The sequence below is a fragment of the Martes martes genome, assembly GCF_963455335.1.
Source record: "Martes martes genome assembly, chromosome: 6".
Taxonomy (NCBI): Eukaryota; Metazoa; Chordata; class Mammalia; order Carnivora; family Mustelidae; genus Martes; species Martes martes.
Window position 1 is genome coordinate 12,008,582 of NC_137893.1, and position 23,033 is coordinate 12,031,614.

At 46.0% G+C, this 23,033-nt stretch overlaps 1 protein-coding gene across 1 annotated transcript in view; it reads right to left on the bottom strand.

The window, feature by feature from the left end:
• The window catches only part of TIAM2 (TIAM Rac1 associated GEF 2), a 111,643-nt gene that overhangs the window by 38,255 nt on the left and 50,355 nt on the right, over window positions 1-23,033 (bottom strand). The window contains exon 14 of the mRNA XM_080807247.1: window positions 1,774-1,877. Coding sequence (XP_080663373.1) covers window positions 1,774-1,877 — 104 coding nt within the window. The remainder of the gene's footprint in view (window positions 1-1,773; window positions 1,878-23,033) is intronic.

A 23,033-nucleotide genomic window follows, 5' to 3' on the forward strand; every position in this document is an offset into this window, starting at 1 on the left:
CCAAAAATTCAAGACAAGGCAATCAAAACACATCCAGTTGATGCTCTAGGACGCATTTCTTAAAAAAAGAATAATCACTATCAGCTATCATGTCGGGGTCCCAAAAGTAACTAATCCCCCAGAGATCGAACAGAGGCACAAGGCTAAAACTTTGGACAATTTCAGTTCTGTAAAAGACGCTGCATCCTGGGGCACAGCCAGACCAAGTGTTTCATCTGAGGAATCAGAAAGATGAGAGGAGAGACTGCGGAGGAGGTGGATCAGGAATGGGGGAGCAACGGAGGGAGGGGTGAGGAAGAGGAGGAAAGAGGTCAGGGGCCACCAGAAGCTGCTCCGCAGCGGGCAGGCTCCAACCCGATCCCCTTCTCACCGGGACCATCACCCAAGGCTGTGCCACACGGCTGCTCCCCAAAGCGACTGGCCCCTGGTGGTACCCTCTAACCCAGCAGACTGTAAGCTGTCTTTTTTTTTTTTTTTTAAAGATTTTATTTTTTATTTTGACAGAGAGACCACAAGCAGGGGGAGCTGCAGAGGCAGATGGAGACGCAGACTCCCCACTGAGCAGGGCTTCCCCACCCCAATTCAAGGCTCAACCCCAGGACCCTGGGATCGTGACTTGAGCCAAAGGCAGATGCTCAACCGAGTGAGTCACCCAAGCGCCCCTGTAAGCTGCCTTAAAATACTTGTCAGAGCTTATATATCTCTATTCTTATATTTAAGACAAAAGCAAGGAATTGAAAACAGTTATAAGGCCAAAATCAGCTAAAACTGGACTGCGTATTAAAACAGGTCAGGTGTGTCAGACCATTTTTGAAAGGATGTTCGATGAACAATTAAAAATGCAGGCAAGGCACGGACTATCACAAGAGCTGGCGAGGACACGGAGGAATGAGGACCCCCACCCCCACTGATGGGAGTGGACGATGGTGCAAGCCCTGTGGGACACAGGGAAAAAGCTACACATAGAACGGCCACGTGACCTAGCGGTTCCACTCCCAGATGCGTATCCAAAAGAACTGAAAACAAAGATGCACGCAGATACTTGCATGCCCGTCCCCACTGCAGCATTACTCACAACAGGCCAATGTGGAAACAAGCCAAGTGCCCGTCAGCAGACGAACGGGTAAGCAAAACACAGCACACACAACGGAACAGCATCCAGCCTTCCAAAGAAGGGAAGTCCTGATACACGCCTCAACGTGATGGACTCTGAAAACCTTGCACCAGGCGAAATAAGCCAGAACAAAAGGACAAATATGGGCAGGATCACCCACGAGGGACCTTGAACAGGCGAAGGGTGCAGGAAATGAAGTCGGGTCGGGGTGGGTGAGGAGTTGTGGATGAGAAAGTTCTGACACGGGTCAGTGGCGATGGTCACACGGTATTGTGAATGTCCTTGACACCACTGCGGTGTGCCTTTAAAAATGGTAAAAATACCAAATTTTATGTTTTAGATATTTTTACCAAAACAAAGTGACAACATTCCAAAAATAATTTATCTGTGAGCAAAAAAAAAAAAAAAAAGGAAAGCAACGCAGTCATTGAACATAATTTTCAGAACCCCTGAGCATAGACTGTCCTCTTCAAACTGTCCTAACACACTTCACTTCAAATAAATAAGGAAACTATTTCCATTAAGGGAAAAAAACGTCTGTTTCAGCGGACAGACCCAGGGACTGGATAACCCCATCTCCTTTCCCCACTTCACGTGAAGTGGGGGGGATTCATGCTCGTCAGCCCGGTCCTTCTTTAGGATTTGGGACAGCATCTTACCCCGAATGTCTGCCCTGTTTTCTCCCCGTGGGGGACCTGGGCCAGCGCGCCATCGGTCTGACTCCTTTTCAGGCCAGTGGTGACATCAGGGACGTTGCTGAAATCTGCATAAAAAGTAACAAAAACACACATAAAAGTGAGTTTGGCCCTTTGCCGAGAATCACGATGACTGGTTTAAGGGTTCGGATAAAGAGAGGGAGGGAAAGACAGCATGGAACGGCGTGGCGGCAGTGCGCGGGCGCGGTCCTTATGGCCACAAGAAGGGTCTCCTCCAACAGACCCCGGCTCCCGCTAACAAAGAAGCTACGTCTCCTGCCGCTCTCAAAGGCAACCAGGGACCAGTCAAGACCGTGACTTCAATGCCTTGTGACTGTGCCTGTTGCTGTGCAAACTGTACTTCACTCAGCTCTGATCGTCAAGGACTTATTTGGATCAAGACTCAAACGGCAGTGACCATCGTCGGTACTTCCCTATTTTAGGCAAAAATCAAGGAAATCTTGGACACCCAGGGATGCAACAGCATAGCATGGGCTATTAGTACAACCCACAACTTGGTCATTTGAAAGCTTAACTTTTCATTCTCTGACATCAACCACAATTTTATCCTAAACTGAAAGTCCCATGAGGAATAGCAAACCTTTAACTTCCAGAGTAAAGGTTAAGAAGTAAGATCAAAGGCAAGTAGAGCTTCCGTCCACTCCCCCCCACCCCACCCCCACCTACAACCATACAACCTGCCAAGCCCAGTTCTTTCCAGTGGCTCTCAAATTAACAAATTCAAGAAAGATGGAAAGACTAGCCTGTATCATAATATAATGTAGGTTTACATTCTAACTCTTCATTTATATTCTAACTCTTTATCAAGCAGCTGAAACCAGGTGGTTTCCGATCCCCTTAGCTACAAGAAGTCGTCATTGATCTTGAACCTGTCCAAGTTGATCTAGGCTAACCCAGCAGAGATAGAGGCTAATCAAACATGGTGGGGGCCAGGACACTGGTCTTTAGGAGACCTTTAGAAGGTATGGGAGCTCTAGGAAGTTGGTGAAACCCACGTTTAGGAATGCTGGTCCATGATCCTTGCTGATATAACCAAACACAACACAGACACTTGATTCTAAGACAAGAGAAGACTTAACAAAAATATATGAATGATCTACAAAATTCCGGAGCTCTAATTTCTTCTTCCTTTTGCCTCTTGCAAAACCCTCTTACCCTACCCAAAAAAGGACCGGAGAGTCCAAGTCACACTTGTGGTTGGAGTAAGTTAGCTTGGATAAGGCAGTGCTGATCACAGATGCACGAGACATTCCTGGGAAAACTTCAGATAGCAGTGACAGGAGGGAATACCTGGGTTCACCTTTCCTAGGCCCCAAACACTACACCACAGAGGCAGTCCCGGTCCCCACCAGGCTGACTCCATGGGAAGCAAGATTAGTCCCTGAGCCAAAATCAATCCACCACTGTGCCTCCGTCACGACCACCTCCTTAGCCTGCTACATGGACCTGTGCTTAAGGGAGACCAACCAACAGGATCCACAAAAGAAAACACCCCATGTTCCTACTGTACTCGGCACAAACTTTTTTTCATCCATTTGACATTCACTTTTTGCGCAAAAAAAAACAGCTGTTTTCTAGGCATAGTCCTAGGGATACAAAAATGAGTGAGACATGGTTACCGCTCTCAAGGCGAGGTTCTAGTCTTGGAGAAGGAGAAGTGTCCGATATGATATAAGAAAAGTCCACGCAGTAGGGACCGTCAGGAAGGAAGTTAGTTCTGATAGCAAAGGAAGCATTAGAGCAAAGTCTTTGAATCTTGGAAGTATCCATTTGTCTTTAAGGCTAACAATGACCGGTGGGCAGTGGGGAGAGTGGATTCCAGGAGCAGGAGGCAGGAGCCAGGCCACTCAGTGAAGGCAAATCACAGGAAGAGCCCAGAACCTTCTGGAAATGTGTTGAGCGTGGCCGTGGCGGTGAAGGGAGGGAAGGGTGCCCTGTGTCAGGGGCATCTATTAATAAAGGGCATGACCTTGGGAGAAAAACAAGACAGAAAGTCCCAGCCACCCTGCAGGTATGAGGTGAAAAGACCCAAATGAACTCAGCGTAAAAGAGCAAAGAAATGAAGTGAACGTAGAAACGGGGGCAGGTGGACCCTCCGGGCGTCCTCTTTGCTGCCTGTTTCGTAGGAGTAGACATGGAAAGCAGACGTCAAGGCAGAGTACCCGGTTTTACGCCTTGGTGACGGGGCAGATGAGGAATGGCAAGAGCTGGCCTGGAACTCATGAGCTTAGTGGTTCTAGCTTTGGCGGTTCTGAGCCCGAGACACGTGTGCATCCAGTGGGAGACACTCAGGCGTCAGGCCGTCCAGTAAAGTCTATGTGGGAAGGTGGATTTGCAGGGAAGCAGCCCCACGAAGAACGCGCAGAGTGAGACCACAGGGAGAACACCAGAAACGCCGACGACGGCGCATAGGGAGCAAAAGAGGTCCTCAGAGGACATACCTGTCTTCACCCAGCCAAGCCAGAGGAGCGGAAGGAAATCACGAAGGAGCAGGGTCACGGGCGCCCTACAGTGTGGCCGCCCCTCCCCCAGGGAACAGAATCAGCTTTGCATCGCTGCCGCCGTTACCCTGTCAATAAAGAGCATCCGTATTCCCAGAGTTGTATCCAGTACAGGAATTCGGACACAACCAACGTGTTTATTCATGATGAGGATTTCCACAGCACCTGCCGCACGTCAGATATGCCCTGAGTCCTGGGGATACAAAGACGGCGGAGACCTGAAGTCCCCTGAGGCTCTCGGAGAAGGCGCACGGGCATGAGGAGCTCTGGAGCCGGGAGGAGCCAGATGGATGGTGGTGAAAATAACACGGCTGATGTCAAAAGTGGGAGCCAAGTGAGTTCTGAGTCATCTATTCAACATATTCACAAAACTCTGGAAGCGAAACACTGAAAACTCCCCAAACTTTTTAACTCTTACAAAGGCAGAATATTTTCGTGGGGTAACAGAACTCTGGCTCTCCTTTCTGGGTCAAAGCCCCGCCCACTCCAGGAAACAAGGCTTTGCTATGTGTCGGTAAGGCCCCATCACCTTTGCTACCCCCTTGAACTTTAGCGAGACTTTGGGTGCAGCTTAGATCCTCCCGGAGACATGAGCTTGGACAGGATGGCTCTCGGAACCAGCTCCCATGTGGCTGGCCCCAGGGATCCGAGAGGCAGAAGTGGTTCTGGACAGTTTGAGTTCTGCCAAGAAAGGAAATCTCAGAGCTCTTCCGCCACCCAATTTCACAGAGGCATCTGGGCACGGATAGAGTCTCCACAGTGAAGGACTCCTTGTCCAACCCACTAGCAATGCAGCAACGCTGTCCTAGACACGACAAAGCACCAGCGAAGCCAAGCTTGAGGGGCCCCAGCTTCTGACCCCAGCTCCGGGAGCCTCAAATTTCACCAGGACCTGTAGCCCCATAAAAAGGAGGGTGCCTATAGGATTCTAGAGGAGGAAGGAGAATAAAGTAGGCCCTGGGAGAAGAGCAGACTGGCTCTTCAAAAAAAAAGAAAGAAAAAGAAAAAGGAAAGAAGAACGTGTCGGCCAGTGAGATTCGAATGCTGACTTACAAAGTGGTTTTAAACAGGGACTGCACGGACGTCCTGTCCTGGGTGCAGAAGCCCACATCGAGCCCCGCTTACACTCTGCCCACGGCCTGAGCACCGGCGGCTGACGGGAGTCCATCTGTCCTTCCGCTGCCAACAAAAAAGCTGGCCTCTCACCTTGGGATGGCCTCCCAGAGCGGTCGTATGCACCAGGACACAAGCCAGGGCACTTCTTCCGACTGGGAGAGCCGTAAGCCCAGGCTTCCCACCCAGCCGGTGCACAGCGGGCTCCGGTAAGGAAACTGACTCACTCCAGAAACCTTAGGCCAATATGATTGTAAATGATGAAAAACATAAGTACAGGTCAAGGTATCGATTTGCATCTGGTAAACACCCCCGTGTGTCTCACATCTCACTTATGGTGGAAATTAACAACTCAGGGTGAGGTGCAGCCCCTGAGACATGGCCCTTGGCCAGCCCGAGCCTCTACTCGGCAGGTGGCCTGACAGAGCTGCACGGTGCACAGCCACAGCCACGGCCTCGGCTCCCACACGTGGCCTTGCTCACCCCGTCCATGCAGCCCCCAGTCGGACGGTTGCAGAGCGTGGCACACCCACTAGGGACCAGGTACTAGGTCAGGGGCTGCACCTGAGACCAGGCTCGGCCATCTCTCTCCTTCAAAAACAAACCTATTTCAACAGTGACGGCACACGAGGCAGGCGCTCCCCGCCCCCCGCCCTCCCGCAGAGGACCGGGGACTCGGGAGGCTCCAGTTGGACACGCCTCGTACCTCGGTATCCTCCTGTCCTAGGCGTCAGTACAGACTGATACCACTGTCAGCCAAGCCGCCGGCAATCCCAAATCCTTTACGACAAAAGAGCTAAACCTGTGTTCAAATGACATCCTGGGGCTCCACTTAAAAACAGAAACATCAGGAAACGCTAATGTTCGGGTTGCCTCGCCCACACAGCCGGTCGTGTGAATTCAAGTTTACGCTCACAGCGCTCCAGAATCCAACTTAGCACAGCTAATATGCAGGCGCCCGGGCTCTGCCATTTATTCGTCCCCATCCCGTAAGAAGCGCTGGGCTATGCGGGTGCTAATGTGGATATGCCCGTGGAGGGGAACCCTCTGGGAATGGGTGGCAACCGGGAAGTCTGGGAAGGGCTTGGGTGCACGTTGGTAACCCTGCCGGTCTCCTGCCTGCCGCTCGTTCTCGGGAGCTCTGGGTCTGCTCAGCAGGTAGCCACAACGAACACAGAGCTCACAGAGCGGGGCCTTTGCCTAAGCCTGGTCTGGCTGGCCACATCCTCGTCCTCCTCCTCACTCAACCAGGTTCCAAGGACGAGGCAAGAAGTTCTTCCCAGTCCCTGGCCAGCCACCTAGCTGGCCTCCAGCAGAGCCCGAGACACCAGGCAGCTGCTGCCTGTGAGGAGAGTGGGCAAGGCACTCTGCCCCTACAGAGGAGAGGCCTCCCGAGAGATCCAGAACCCCCTCGGGCCAAGTCTGGGAAGGCTGCCTGCATTCTCAGAAACAGCAACTATCTAAGGGATGGAGTTAAAGTCTCAAGATGGTATCAAACCCCGAGGCCCAGAAGAAGAAACTAGAATGTTTTCACCTATGAGCTAGCCACCAGAAGACCTTTTTGGGAAATGGATGGTGACAGTCATAGCATGGGGGAAAACTGCAGTCTGTGGCTGGACTCACGCGAAGTACAATAAAGGAGAGGCAGTGAGAATGGAAATTATTTTCTTTTAAGTTTACTTAAGTAATCTCTACACCCAACGTGGGGCTCGAACCCATGACCCCAAGATCAAGAGTCGCACGCTGTTCCGACAGAGCCAGCCAGCCCCAGGAGAATTATTTTTAAGCTATGCTTTTCATGCTTCAAAGCATACACTATAGTACAGACTTTCAATATCACCACATCCAAAGCCCCCCTTTTCAACACTATTCTGAAACAAAATTCATATACAGTTTCACAAGAAGCAATATAATGCCCTACTAGTAACACAAGGAGGAAAATGAAAGTAATTTGCAACATTTAAAAATGTGGGTTTCGATGTGCAAATGCCTCCTGCATCTACTGTAGAAGCCCGTTCAACATGTGCACTGCAAAGAATCACGCTCAGTGTCTCAGTGTCATCACAGACCCGGGCCAGGGGTCTTGGTGCAGATTCAAATGCATTTGGGGTGCTGCCATCAGTGATTCTAAATGGCCAAAATCTTCTGACAAAGCTCTGAGCAAAATAAAGCACAAACTTCCCTTGGTTTATTGGCCTGCTGCTTTCCTAGAAAATTCAAAGTAGCCCGTAGCTATGGGGGGAAAAAAATAATTTGTGTTCATTTGCCAAACGAAGCCAGTTCTTGGCTCAGATAATTACGCATGTTTTTCACCTAAGTGAAAGTCCAGTGGAACAACTCTGCACTGTGAGAAATGAACTTGGACATGCAGGACATCCAGCAACCATGTCCCTGAACACTAAGTGCTGTATTTCTCCAATTTATTATGAAAACCAAAACAAACACATGAACTTCCAAAACATCACTGGAGGGCAGCCCCCCCCCCCGCCCCTGCCCCATGCAGAACCACCCCTGCCTCTCTCTGTAGCCAGTCTACAACTCCACCTCCAGGAAGGTTAGTGACATCAGAGGAGGCAAAACGCACCACAAACCGAGAGCCAAGAGCAGGTGCAGTGTGAACATTAGCTCCCTCGCTTCCTGAAGAAAAATGAAATATGCTAATAAAGAAGGCAGTTAAAAAGATAGTGTTCAGATAAATAATGTAGGATATTTAATTGGGACTCTCATCTTACGCTCAAAAAAATGTTTTAGTTGATTAGTCATTAACCCATAGGCTCCCCTCTGAGGTGCAAACTATAGAACGATGATTTTCTATGAGGACGACTGAAGAAAAAAATCTAAAAAATAATTTCAAAGAATTCACAAGTAAATAATAAATGGTTTCATTAGGTTTTCAACTACATACTCCCCTGTGGCATTAGAGTTGTACATCTTTGACTTTTAATAATTTTGTATCTACTTATATTGAGAGAACATGGTTTGTGGGATTTATATTCTTAATCTACTCGATTTTTTCAATTTCTGTTTAATTTCTCAGAATTTCTATTCTGTAATTCCATAAATGAACAGCCTGTAGAGAATCTATAAATTTTATACTTAAAAAGAGTCTTAGAAATTATCCAACTGAATTCCTTCACCTCATGCATCTTTTGTTCTTTAAAAGAGTGTGAATGCAATTTTAAGGAAAGATAAAGATTTTAGTAAATCAATGCTGCCAGTGGAAGAATACAGCATTCTGTGGATACTAAATCACATTATTTTTTTTCAGTTCTCCAAGCTTCACCCACTGTTGTAAAACTCTGCATTAGTATCCACCACACACGGTTTATCATAGTGCCAAGAGGATGCTGAACACTGAGTTATCTGCACATAAAAGCTTAAAATGTCTCAACTTTTAAGGTTAAATGTGCAGACCTGTATAGCATTATTTTTAATTAACTCAGATTCCCCTACATTTTGCTCATTCTTTTTGTGTAAGATGCAGTGATCAGACACCCTTCATTAATGGCATTTGCTATACTCTGTGATCTAGGCAAATATTACTCATCATTGGTCAGTGAAACAGAATGAAAATAAAACTATTTAAATGAAACAGATGGACTGTTCAACGAGAGAATACAGTAACTCTTGAGTTGACCGCATACAAAGACCGGTCAAGTGCTCTAACACCATTAACAAAGACATCACCCACTGATACCACATACTTCTGATAAAAACCGATCAACTTTTCTGAAGATATCCAGGACTCTTCATTTCATTATTGTTACTATTCTTGCGTCAAGAAAAATCAAGGCATCTGTCTGAATGTCACCGTTAAGCTTGCTGAGAAGTATATTCTATTACAGCAGAAACACCGTGCCAGAGAAATGTAAATTTCACAAATCTTCCAAATCCATTTCACTGGAGGTCACATTCCAATTGGTGATGTTCCTGACAATGCAAGCTTTCTGGTGACAAACAGAGAGAAGCAAAGACTGGTAGAAAAGGTTTCTTACCGGCAGGCTGCCATGATTTGAGTCAATTATCTTGTGATAACTGTCCTCAGTGTCTGAAAGAATCTTCAGAGGAAAAGGAAGATGGCGGGTGTTGTCAGGGGAGGAATGGGCTGCAGGCCACCACTGGGCTGATTACAACATAAAAGAGAAGAGGCCTTCTGAGAAGCAGGGAGAAGGGAATTGGGTGTGCCCACATGATGGGCTATGGTTGTGGCAGAGGTGTGCACTTAGCCCAAAGAAAGAAGGCAAAGGGCCTCCCTTACCAGGTCCCTGATGAAACAAGTCAATGGTCAAAGGGATCTCCAGCCAAGGTTTCGGATGTAGTAGAAACTGGTATGCACCAGAGCTGGGAAGACCCCCAGGTAACACACACTTCATTAACACGGGGGGCACAGAAGAGACAACACTGTATTTCAGACACTTAAGAACTTTAACAAAGTTTCAGAATTGAAGTTCAAAACACCTACAAACAACTTAGATGGAATTCTACTTAAAGACCCTGAGAGAAAACCTAAAACAGGAGCATACACAGATTCTGTGTGGGGGGAGGGGTGCTACAGGAGAAAGCACACCGGGGTAACACTTTCCAGGAAAGCTAATGCCGGGCAGGACTGAAAGAGGACAGAATGGAGTATCACGCAGCCATGAAGAGGAGTCCATGACGGATGTATGCCACAACATGGATGAACCTAGGAAACATGATGCTAACTGGGAGCGGTCAGGCAACAGGCTACATGGCCTATGATTTTTGTGCAACAGTCAGGACAGGGGCATCCACAGAATGGAGACTAGATTAGCGGCTGTCAGAGGCTGGGGGGAGGGGCAGCAGGGAGGTGACTGCTGCTGGGCTCACTCTATCTTCTGGAGTTGAAGAATACATTCTGGAACCAGACAGTGGTAATGGCTGCACAACTCCACGAATATACTGAAAAACCACTGATTTGAACACTTGAAAGGTAAAGTTTATGGTACGTGAATTATACTTATTTTTTGAAACAAAAGGTAAGAACGTTCATGTGGATCTTACAGGAGAGACATCAGAGTTCAAGCCCACCATGAGGTGATTCCAAAGAACCAAATCACACAAAATATATGGTCACGTTACTCAAGGTTAACAAAAATCAGTGTGAAATATCAAAAGTATCCCCCAAAAAAGCATAAGAATGATGACAGTAAAATTATTTCTCAACAACAGATCTTCCCCTGAACTGAGAAAGCCCCAATCACAAGGTGGTCGGCTACCAATCACCATCCCCAGCCTCCAGATAAAAACTCAGGTAAGGCAGAGCCGATTATCAATCCAGTTAGATCTAAATTTGTTTTGTTTCTTTTTTTAAGATTTATTTGAGAGAGAGCACGCACGCATGAGCCGAGGGGTGGGAGGGTGCAGAGGGAGGGAGAGAGAGAATCCCAAGCAGACTCCCCACTGAGCACAAAGCTGGAGGTAGGGATCATGACTTGAACCAAAACCGAGAGTCTGATGCCCAACCGAACGAGCCGAGCCACCCAGGTGCCCCACATCTGAATTTGTTTTACTGCAGAGGCATATTCTCAATGGGCTGCACTCTACAGATGTTAACAGATATTTAAAAGGAAGAAAGCAAGTAAAATCCGGACATTTTCCGTACCTGGAGGAAGAAGGCAGAAGCTACAGTTCTCTCCCTCTCTACCACTGACCATGACCTTGTCCAAGTTACCAGCAATTTAATGTGTCTCTGTGCCTTGATTTACCCAGCTGTGAAAGTAAAATGATAATAACACATCTCTGCTCCATCCTGGTGATGTAAGGGGTAATTAATGCCTTTAAGGTTCTTTGTGATCTTTAGATTTGAGTCAGCCTATCATTATGAAGCTTTAACAAACACCTTCTCTGCAGCAGTCAAGACCTGATGCTATTTAAAGGGGTAATGAGATTTGTCGCAAAACCAAAACGGAACGCTTCATCATTACTTTGCTCTTTTCACTTTGCAAACTTGTGTAAGAAAGGCACATAGTCCTTACCATTTGTGCTTTAAGCCTATTAAATAACTGAATTTCAGAGGAAAAATAAAAAGCTAAACTGTTTTGTCTGATCCCTCATTTCCAGAGTTGAGGAAACAGAAGTCAGAGTAATGCACCCAAGGTCAGGCACAAGGTGGGAGCTAGAATCCAGACCCCTTTACTGCAGATCCAGTCTGGTATAAATTTTACCACCCTCAAATTAAACTTCAAACACTTCTCACTATCAGCACTGACCAACAGTGGGTAATACAGACTGTTGCTTTTTAGTTGTGGTTTTGGTTTTTATCTGCCAAAAGCATCCCGTGTTGTGGGCACCAATCAGCCCAGGGAAGTTACAGAGCAGCATTGACTGGGGTGTGAGCTGTTCTCCTAGGATAAGCAGTCACTGGCTGGAGCTGGGCATATGGTTTGGCAAGCAGCATCCTGGGCCATCCCAGAGGAACCCCCCCACACACACACACGTGTGCAGATGCGCAGTCTTCAGCTCTGAGAAAGTCTCAGCACATGTCCCCAGTAGTCAGATTTATAAAGAAGAAAACTGGGAAGCTTCTAGGTGTGCTCCAGGATTCTGATCCAACAGTACATTAAAAAGATTATCCACCATGACCAGGTGGGATTTATCCATGGGATGCAAGGGTGGTTCAACATTCGCAAATCAATCAATGTGACAGAACAAATCAGTAAGAGAAGAGAGAAGAACCACATGGTCCTCTCAATTGATGTAGAGAAAGCATTTGACAAGATATAGCATCCGTTCGTGATTAAAAACCTTCAAAGTATAGGGACAGAGGGAATATTCTTTGACTTCATAAAAATCTATCTATGAAAAACCCACAGTGAGTATCATCCTCAATGGAAAAAGCTCACAGCCTTCCTGTTGAGATCAGGAACACGACGAGGATGTCCACTCTCGCCACACTTATTCAACACAGTACTGGAAGTCCTAGCAACAGCAATCAGACAACAAAGAGAAATAAAAGGTATTCAAATTGGCAAAGAAGAAGTCAAACTCTCTATCTTCGCAGATGACATGATACTTTATATGGAAAACCCAAAAGACTCCACCCACAAACTACCAGAACTCATACAGCAATTCAGTAACGTGGCAGGATACAAAATCAACACACAGAAATCAGTTGCTTTCTTATACACTAACAATGAAAATACAGAAAGGGAAATTAGAGAATTTACTATGGCATTTACTATAGCACCATTTACTATATTCCGTTTACTATTTACTATAATACCATTTACTATAGCACCAAGAACCATAGATACCTGGAAATAAACCTAACCAAAGAGGTAAAGGATCTGTACTCGACGAACTACAGAACACTCATGACAGAAATTAAAGAAGACACAAAAAGATGGAAGAGCATTCCATGCTCATGGATCAGAAGAATAAACATTGTTAAAATGTCTATACTGTCTAGAGCCATCTATACTTTCAATGCCATCCTGATCATCTCGGCATTTTTCAAAGAGCTGGAACAAACAATCCTAAAATTTGTATGGAACCAGAAAAGACCCCAAATTGCCAAGGAAATGTTGAAAAACAAAACCGGGGCATCACTCTGCCTGATTTCAAGCTTTACTACAAAGCTGTGATCACCAAGGCATGGTACTGGCACAAAAACAGACACATAGACCAGTGGAACAGAGTAGAGAGCCCAGATATGGACCCTCAACTTTATGGTCAAATAATCTTCCACAAAGCAGGAAAAAATATACAGTGGAGAAAAGACAGTCTCTTCAATAAATGGTGCTGGGAAAATCAGACAGCTATGTGTAGAAGAATGAAACTTCTACCATTCTCTTACACCATACACAAAGATAAACTCGAAATGGATAAAAGACCTCAACGTGAGGCAGGAATCCATCAGAATCCTAGAGGAGAACACAGGCAGTAACCTCTTCGACATCAGCCACAGCAACTTCTTTGAAGACATGTCCCCAAAGGCAAAGGAAACAAAAGCGAAAATGAACTTTTGGGGCTTCATCAAGATCAAAAGTTTTTTATCCCCCAGAATCCACTCTGAGGAACACCACCTTAACTTTACATTAAGAGACTCCTATGAACCACCCTTTCACTTAATACAATACTTGAAAGAACACGTGCTATTCCCAAGAACGGCACTAGGCTGCCTGGTCTTAAAAATCTTGGTATTCCTCGGGATGCCTGGGTAGCTCAGTCAGTTAAGAGTCGGACTCTTCATGTTGGCTCAGCTCAGGACCACAGCATCATGGGATCCAGCCCTACACTGGGCTCTGCACTCAGTGCAGAATCTGCTTGTCCCTCTTCTTCTCCCTCTGCCTCTCCCCACTGCTTGTGCTCTCACGCTCTAACAAAGAAATCTTTCAAAAAAAAAAAAAAAAAAACTCAGGTATTCCTCAAGGCCCCTGGTTTTTTGCTAAGATTTTATTTGAGAGAGAGAGAGACAGATGGACCAAAGAGGGTGGGGAGTGGCAGAGGGAAAGGGAGAAGCAGACTCCCCACTGAGCAGGGAGCTGGACATGGGGCTTGATCCCAGGACCCCGAGATCATGATCTAAGCCAGAGGCAGACGCTTAACCAACTAAGCCACCCAAGCACCCCAAGGTCTCTTTCCTCAAGGGATCTTTCAATCTAGTAGGTAAATTATGATAAGTCCACAGTAATACTGCAAGGCAATAAATCTTATCTTCCTTATCAGATTTACAGGCAAAATGCTTTCAGAGTTCAAAAGACACAGAGTCCAAGATTCCCTCAAGGTGACATGGAGGCAGCCCTACTTCTCACAGACTATAATCCCAAAGTCTGAAAATTGAGTTTATAAGTTCTGTGCAGACTTCTGTTCCCAGGGACCCAAACAAATTATAAAAAGGTCTATTTATAGTCACTTGACACATAACCTGAATCTTCTCCCCCTCCTTCCTCACTGAACACACACTGGCCTACTGGAGATCAAAGAACATCCACACGGGGCTACAGGCTTGCTGGCCGGTGCATACATGATGACTGGCATTTTTGGGTCATACGTATTAAGCTTACGAAACCTAGGCTTCTTATCAACATTTTTCAGCCTTTTCTCCTCGACTGTTTTTGGGACATAATAATGACATAATTCAGCAGACATCCAAATAATTCTGCTAATACCACCGTGCAAAGATGCCTCAGCTTCACAGAAGTGTGAACTTCACAGAAGTGGTCATTCATCAACCAAAACATTAAAGTCAGAATTAACTCACAAATGGCAATTTCGGAGTAATTAGCGTTGGGAAGGTAAATGTAGAAAAGCTGAGAATAGCAAGCTTAGAAGCTTCTAAGGACGTCCCTGGAAATTCCAGATTCTATAGGAAGACTGCTGGGAGATTTGGGGGGAAGAGGGATTCTGTACACTCTGCCACGTGGGACTGTGTCTGCCCACTTTCCAGGGGCAGCTGGCCAGGGATCTGCACAAAAGACACAAACTAATTTTGTGAACCATTTCATATGTCTCTTTGCAAACGAATTCTCCCAGAGCAATTAGCAAGTAATAAAATTGAATAATTTGAATTTGGTCACGGCTTCCCATAACATGTTAAAGATGTTAATGACAAAAGGAGAGGGAAGGAAAAAAGGATTTATATGGGGACACCTGGGTGGCTCAGTCGTCTTGAGTTTAGGTCAGGGCATGATCTCAGGGTCGTGAGATCGAGCCCCACATTGGGCTCTGCTGTGGGAATGGAACCTTCTTGGGATTCTCTCTGCCTCTGCCTCTCCCCCAGCTTGACTGCACAAGCATGCTCTCTTTCTCTCTCTCTCATTCTCTCAAAAAAAAGGGGGGGGGTCATTAGGAACAATTTATAAATAGATAATCAGAGCTGAGAACTAGAGAATCAGAAACAAATGTATAAGATGCAACAAATCATAACTCAATTGACTGAAATGAAAGGAATTAATTTGTTGTGCTATTTCAAACATCATCATTTTCTCATAAAGATGTTTTTGCCCGTATACTGGGAGTGAAAAACCTTTCAAGTAGGCAAGTTGTCATTCAAATCTCCTTCCCTTCCTTTTATGTTACTAATTTTTTTTTTTAAAGATTTTATTTATCTGCCAGAGAGAGAGAGAGAGAGAGAGCACCAGCAGGCAGAGTGGCAGGCAAAGACAGAGAGAGAAGCAGGCTCCCCGCTGAGCAAAGAGCCCAATGTGGGACTCAATCCCAGGACCCCGGGATCATGACCTGAGCCAAAGGCAGCAGCTTAACCAACTGAGCCACCCAGGCGTCCCTTTACATTGTTAATTGTGATGAGTTTTGTGGATTATGTATGGGCTTTCAGTATACGTAATTTTAAAACCATTTTGGAAGCAGGTAGAATATTCTCTATAAACACAGAGGCTTAACACAAGGTCTTCCAAAGTCAACTCCTGGTCTCCCCCCAAAACTACTCCATCGACAGCTTCCCCATCTCAGTTGATGGCAATTCCTTCCTAACAGTTGCTCAAAGCCAAACCTCGGAGTCATCCTTGCCTGCTCTCCTTCCCTGACACCCCACGCCCGATCTCTGAGCAAGCTCTGTGGGCTGTACACCCCTCAGCCCCCAGCTACCACAGAAGGCAAAGGCACCATCGTGCCCCACTTATCACTGCAGAAGCCTCAACGCACCCTCGGCCTCCTACAGCCTCTTCTCAGCAGTTGGTGATCCTTTGAAAACCGCAGTCAGATCACGTCACTTCTCTGCTCCAGAACACGGGATGGCGCCTCATTTTCTGCAGACCTCGAACGGCCTTATCAAGTCCTCCCTGATGCTGCCTCACGTGTCCTGCTGGGCCTCACCTCCCATTGCTCCCCAGGCCCCTCACTCTTCCCCAGGCACGCTGGGCTCTTTGCTGATCCTGAAACATGCCACTTACATCCCCATCTCAGGGCACCCACAGCTGTTCCCTCTGCTGGGCAAGCTTTGCTTCCAGATGTTCGCAAGGCTCCATCCCCCATCCCTCATCTCCAAGCTTACACCAATGCCTCGGTCTTACCGACAGTGCTGCTGCCCTAGTTACAACAGCCACCTGCACCCACTCCTGGTCCCTCCTCCCCAGATGCACTCGTCCTCCGTCACACTTATCACCTGCTGGTACGCTGTATCATTTCCTTATTATGTTTATTGCTTAAATGGATTTCCATGCACTGAAATGTAAGGCCCATGTGCTCAGGGAGTTTTAACCTGTCGTGTTCACTGCTCTATCTCCAGCACTTCTAAAAACAGTGCCTCGGACAGAACAGGCAGCCACTAAATATTTGTTTAATGAGTAAATTAAAGTAAAAAAAGAGAGAGAGAAAGAGAGAGAGATCCCCTAGTCTCTCTGCTCGGCCTCAGGCACTCTTCATGGGTAAGGAGCACTCGCCGTGGGGGCTGGGGGAGGGGCGGGTAAGAACATGGCATGTCTCACGTCATAGACAACTTCAGTGGTTCAGTTCCGGATTAAGAATTAAAATTAAGCTTCACAGTTCATTTGCCAACTTCACGGAAAAAATAATTCTCAAAGACAAATTTCTTTAAAGCATCATAAATTCAGCCTCCTAAACAAAGCCGCGATTCCCTTCTCAGCCACAAGCTGTATCTTTTGTACTTGGGGAAAAAAACACATTTTAGATACAAAGTAAGCATTAGCATCTTTTTGAAAAATAAAGTTAATATCAGAAACACAAGACCCTGGGGTTTTTGTTTTTTTTTTTAATTCTTTTTAAAAGCTTAAGCTTGTCATTCCCATATCCTTGATTCATTCCTGCCTACATTTGAGCAAATCTTTATTGAATGGCCCCACTGATGTGTCTGGCGACTTACTCGTGATAAAGCAAAAAGAGACCCTGGGCTGAGGAAGGAGAGGTTGCCCTGCCCAACCTCAGGGGTCTGGTGAGAGCTTGGGGATGCGCCTCTACCACAGCACCACCCCCCCCCCCATCCCAGCCTGGCCCACAACTGTATCACTTCTCGGGGGCAGATCAGCAGCTTCAGGTCCCCTCCCCTCCCCCTCGGCTCCTCGCCACCTGGCCTCCTCGCCTGGCACACGAGACCCTTTGTGACCTGGCCCTTGCTCACCAGTCCAGCCTTACCTTCCCAAAACCCTGGATTACTCACACACATCCCCCCTCAGCAAGACCCTAACCCCCCCACCCTCCACAACTTCTTTGTGCCCAGAAGGCACTCTGCTTTCTTCGGGGTTTAACACAAGTGAGACTGTCCCTCAGAGGTGGCCCTGAGAACCTGGAACACACATTCTCGCTGACCCTATACCGTAACGGCCCTTCTCAGAGTGCGGTCTGTCGACTGCAGGGGCCACTGGGACCCTCTCAAACGGCCTACAAGTTCGAAAGTATTTTCAATAATAATGCTAGATGTCATCGGCCATTTTCGCTCTGGGGACACCCGCAGTGGCAGTGGAAGGCAGTCACGGGTAGATCTGCTCGTGGCGTAGCACACATCAGAGCAGCGGCACCGACCATCCTAGTCACTACTGACTCCACTACCGCACAGTGCCATCGAGAACATGCCGGCATCCATTAACAACGTCCTCGGTGAAGCAGTGAAAACAGCTGACTCTACGAGAACTCAGCCCTTGTGAACATGTTTGAGAAGGATCCATACAGCTCTTATGCAATGGTTGTTGCAAGAAAATGCACTTACACCATTGTGTTGCAAGCTAACTTCTTTTTTTTTCCCCCACAAAACAATTTTTACTCAAAAAAATTGACAAAATATTTTCTTTAAAATGGACAAAGTGTGGGGTACTTGGGTGGCTCAGTTGGTAAAGCATGCAACTCTTGATCTCAGGGTCATGAGTTCAAGTCCCACAGTGGGCATAGAGCCTACTTAAATTTTTTTTTTTTTAAATGAAAACATAAAATGAACAAAGTGAGCCTGTCACTTCCAAGGAAAAAGATGGACAGTATTGTAGATATATTTCAAACTTTCTGGCAAAAATTCAAATCCTGGAAAATGTGTGTCTACCGTTGTGAGCTTCATAGTTTCCCAACACATCAAGACTTGTCCACATGAAACTGGTGAGGATATTAATTAATGTGATTTTAATGTTGCATAATGAAACATCCATATTTGAAAGACTGGCATAACCCAGCAACCTAATATTTTCCAAATAACCACTGCACATTACAAAATCACATGACTAAAAGATCCATTCAAAGTATACAACAGGCCAGTGGACTTTAATCGGAACAAGTAGGAAGGTCTACAACCAGTGTTTCAGAACCCACATACAACTCACCTTGAAGGAACTACCACTTGTTGAGTTTAGGTGTAATAGTAAAGAAGAATATCCACAATTTTTTGAAAGATCATTAAAATACTCCTCCCTTTGCCAGCTATATTATCTGTGTGAGGATGGATTTTCTTCAAATCACTTTCACAAAAACATGCATTTGCAACAGGCTGAATGCAGATACTGACATAAAACCCAGCTGTCTTCTACTAAGACACACATTGAAGAGATTACAAAAATGTAAAACAATGCTAGTCTCACTGATTTTTTGTTTTTTTTTTTGGTTTGGAGAACTAGTTCATTAAAAATATGCTTACTGTGTTAACATGAAACGGATTCGTCATTTTTACATTAAAATAAATTTTAATAAATATTTTTTAAATTTCTTGGTTTAAATTTTTTTAAGATTTTATTTACTTACTATACCCCTGAAGCAAATAATACATTATGTTAATAAAAAAAAGATTTTATTTATTTTAGAGAGAGAGTATGTGTGTGTAAGCAGGGAGAGGGGCTGGGAGAGAGGGAGAGCGACTCTGCACCGAGCACAGAACCCAACATGGGGCTCCACCTCATGACCACAAGATCGTGACCTGAGCTGAAACCAAGAGCTGGACACCCAACCACCTGGGCCACCCAGGTGCCTCTCAGGTTAAATCTAATACAGTAAACCTTGACAGATATAACCCACATAACAAAAGCCCCTTTGGATCCCTGATAATTTTTCACAGTAGAGGACCTGGAGACCCACAAGTTTAGAACTGCGGGACTAGAGCTGTTATGATGGCAGATTAGGATCGTTGTTGGCTACTCACACGTCCACCCCACTTCCACTGTAGCAGTCTGAAGGTGGGGCTATGGTTGTTGTTGTTTTTTTTTAATTTAACTTTTTTTCAGTGTTCCAAAATTCATTGTTTATGCACCACATCCAGTGCTCCACACAATGCGTGCCCTTAATACCCACCACCACGCTCACCCAACCCTCCACCTCCCTCCCCTCCAAAACCCTAAATTTGTTTCTCGGAGTCCACAGTCTCTCATGGTTTGTCTCCCCCTCCAGTTTCCCCCAACTCTCTTCTCTTCTCCATCTCCCCATGTTCTCCGAGTTATTCCTTGTGCTCGGAGAGAGAGTCAATTATCATATGGTTTCACTTACTTGGGACTATGGTTCTTCATTTCTGCACCTCAGCCATCAAACAGTGATTGACACATAAACACAAATTTATTATCTTACACTTCTGGAGGTCGGAAGACTGAAATGGGTCTGCCTGGGCCATGGTCCATCTGGAGGCTCCAGGGGAGAATCTGTTCCCTCGTCTCTGCAACTTCTAGAAGCTGCACCCATTACCTCACTCACAGGCCCGCATCACTCCAATCTCCTTACGTCCCTACATCTCTGATTCGGACTCTCCAGCCTCTGTTTTACAGTGGGTCCACCGGATAATCCAGGAGAATCTTTCCATCTCAAGGCCCTTAATCCAATGACATCACTGAATTTCCTTCTGCCACCTAAGTTCTTTTGCCATATTCACAAGTTCTGGGGACTAGCATGTGGACATTCTTGGCTATGGTATGGCATTATCTGCCTACCATAGCCATGGACAAAAACAATTCAATAAAACAGAGCAGGAAAATGCCCTACTATTTTCACCAACATTTAAGAGTCTCCAGACTGGAATGAGAAAGAAACTAAGAACAATGATTACCTCTGGGTGAGAAAGTGGGTGGCTAAGTACAGAGTGGGAGAAATTCATCTATTTTATTCAGTTAAATGCTTATGTGGTTTTTGCTATGTGCCACTATCTAGTCCTTCCCAAATATTAGCTCATTAATCCCATAAAAACCCTAGACTAGTTTATGGCTGCAAAAACCAAGCACAAACAGATTAAGAGGCGTGCCCAACCAACGTCCCACGGCTAGTCCAAACCTGAAGCAAGACTGACCCCAAGTTACATGAGCAGTAGCCATGCTCTTAACCACTTTCCTGCACAGCTTTCACTGCTGAACCCTTCGTACCACTAGGATGGCACACCAGGCATGGGTATTACCAATCCAAATAATGAAAGACACAGTCACAACACAGCTGTCTCTAGAAGGGAAAGCTCAAGAAGAGATATCCCCACCCGGTCCTTCCTGACGGTCTCAATTCCTTCACCAGGAAGGAGAAAGTCTGCAGTATAATTCATTTCTAAGCCCATTACAAACAACAAACATGGAAATGCAGACAAGCACCATTCAACAATCAGTACTCATGACAGCCGCAGAAGAGTCAGAGGTTTATTTTCTTTCAGGTAAAAGCCTATAAAGCTTTCTCTTTCAACCACAACTAACAGTTCTAGACGGCTCACTCAGCCAGCACGGGAGACAAGATTTGACCCAGTCCCCCCAAACTCTCAAAGAGCTAGTAAAAGGGATATCGCCCACGGAAATTTCATACAGTGTTCTTCAGAGAAATTCTGTAGATTTTTACCTGGAAGATAAATTTCCATTTACTATCGGGAGACATAATACAGGACTGGTTTTTAACTCAAAATGCGGGCCAGCTTTATCTACCAGTTTCCCCCTCAGTTCCAACAATGCCTCATCCTCCTTGCTACGGCGCACCCCCTACCACAAGCCAGCAGGGTAGCCCCCTAGTGACCACTGTGAGGACCACACCCTTCCTGGCCATGGCTTCACATGTGGAGGAGCACTTTGGTTTTATAAAAGACCTTTGGGGGCGCCTGGGTGGCTCAGTGGGTTAAAGCCTCTGCCTTCGGCTCAGGTCGTGATCCCAGGGTCCTGGGATCGAGCCCCGCGTCAGGCTCTCTGCTCAGCAGGGAGCCTGCTTCCTCCTCTCTCTCTCTGCTTGCCTCTCTGCCTGCTTGTCATCTCTGTCTGTCAAATAAATAAATATAAAAGACCTTTAGTAATTCATTTATTCCTTCTTTCCCAAGGGGGGGAAAAAAAACACTTATTTGAGTATTTCTTTTGCAAGGTCTTCCAGTCATTAAAAACAACAACCAAAGGCCTGGGTGGCTCATTTGGTTAAGCATCTGCCTTCGGCTCAGGTCATGATCCCAGAGTGCTGGGATGAGCCCCCCATGGGGTGTGGGGGGGAGGGTCCCTGCTCAGCGGAGTCTGCTCCTCCCTCTGCCTCTGCCCCCCACACTCATGTGCACACTCTCTCACTCTATCTAATAAATAAATAAAATCTTTAAAAAAAAGAAAATAAGTGACCAACAAAACCTCTGCATTTTGCACAAAGCAGGAGACTAATGCAATACTCACCAGTTTTTCAGGGTTTTGTTTGTTTTTTTGTTTTTGTTTTTTTAGATACAGGCCAGGACATGTTACAGATTCCTGCAAATATGGGTTTTCTACAATCTGGCCCCAACAGGCTTTCCAATTTTATTTCCCATTCACACACTAGCAAGGTGAGCTCTATGTGCTGTATGTAAAATGCCCTCCAGACCCCACACTACACACACCCCCACAGGTAACTGCCCAGCTGCGGTGCTCAAGGCAAATGCTAATCACCTTTCCCCCATTTCTCATGTCTCTCTTTTGGAACTTTTGCTCAAAATAAACAGAAAAATCAGTGGGAACTCTACCTCTGAGCTGAACTTCTTCTAACTCTCTTTATTGAAAAGGACTTTTTAGTAGTGAATTATTATTTACAAGCGTTTTACTTTTCCCACTCAACGAAAGCTTCTTGAGGATAGAAAATAACGTCTAATTCATCTTTATGCATCTGCAACATCAAGCAGAATGTTATTGCTTGTCTGTTAAATAAACAAGTGAATAAATGAAGGGTGAAGAATGAGGCAAGGGGACAAAATGCCCCAACAACACCAAGCTAGGGAAGACAGTCTGTACCCAAGGTCTGTAACTCCCTGCTCAGCTCGAGAAAACCACACACTCACGTGGATGGAAGTGTTGAAACGGACAAGGACCTTCAACACCGTTAGTTGCAATGAAGAGTCTAAGACCAACACTCTCTGTGTCCTGGTAAAGCAGTCTATTTCCCACTCATATTTTCTTCTAATTTTCTTAAATTTTTAAAAAAGATTTATTTATTAGACAGAGAGAGAGCACACGCAGGAGAAGCAGCAGGCAGAGGGAGAGGGCAAAGCAGGCTCCCCGCTGAGCAGGGATCCCGATGCAGGGCTCGATCCCGGGATCCTGGAATCATGACCTGAGCTGAACGCAGATGCTTAACCGATTAAGCCACCCAGGTGCCCCTTCTTTTAAATTTTTTAATGCACCAGTCATCCTTAGGAACTTCTACATTTTTACATCTGGGCATCTGGGGCGTCCGCAGGCCAGCCACAGTAACAGCGATCACACACACAAACAGCACTCCCTGAGCTAAATG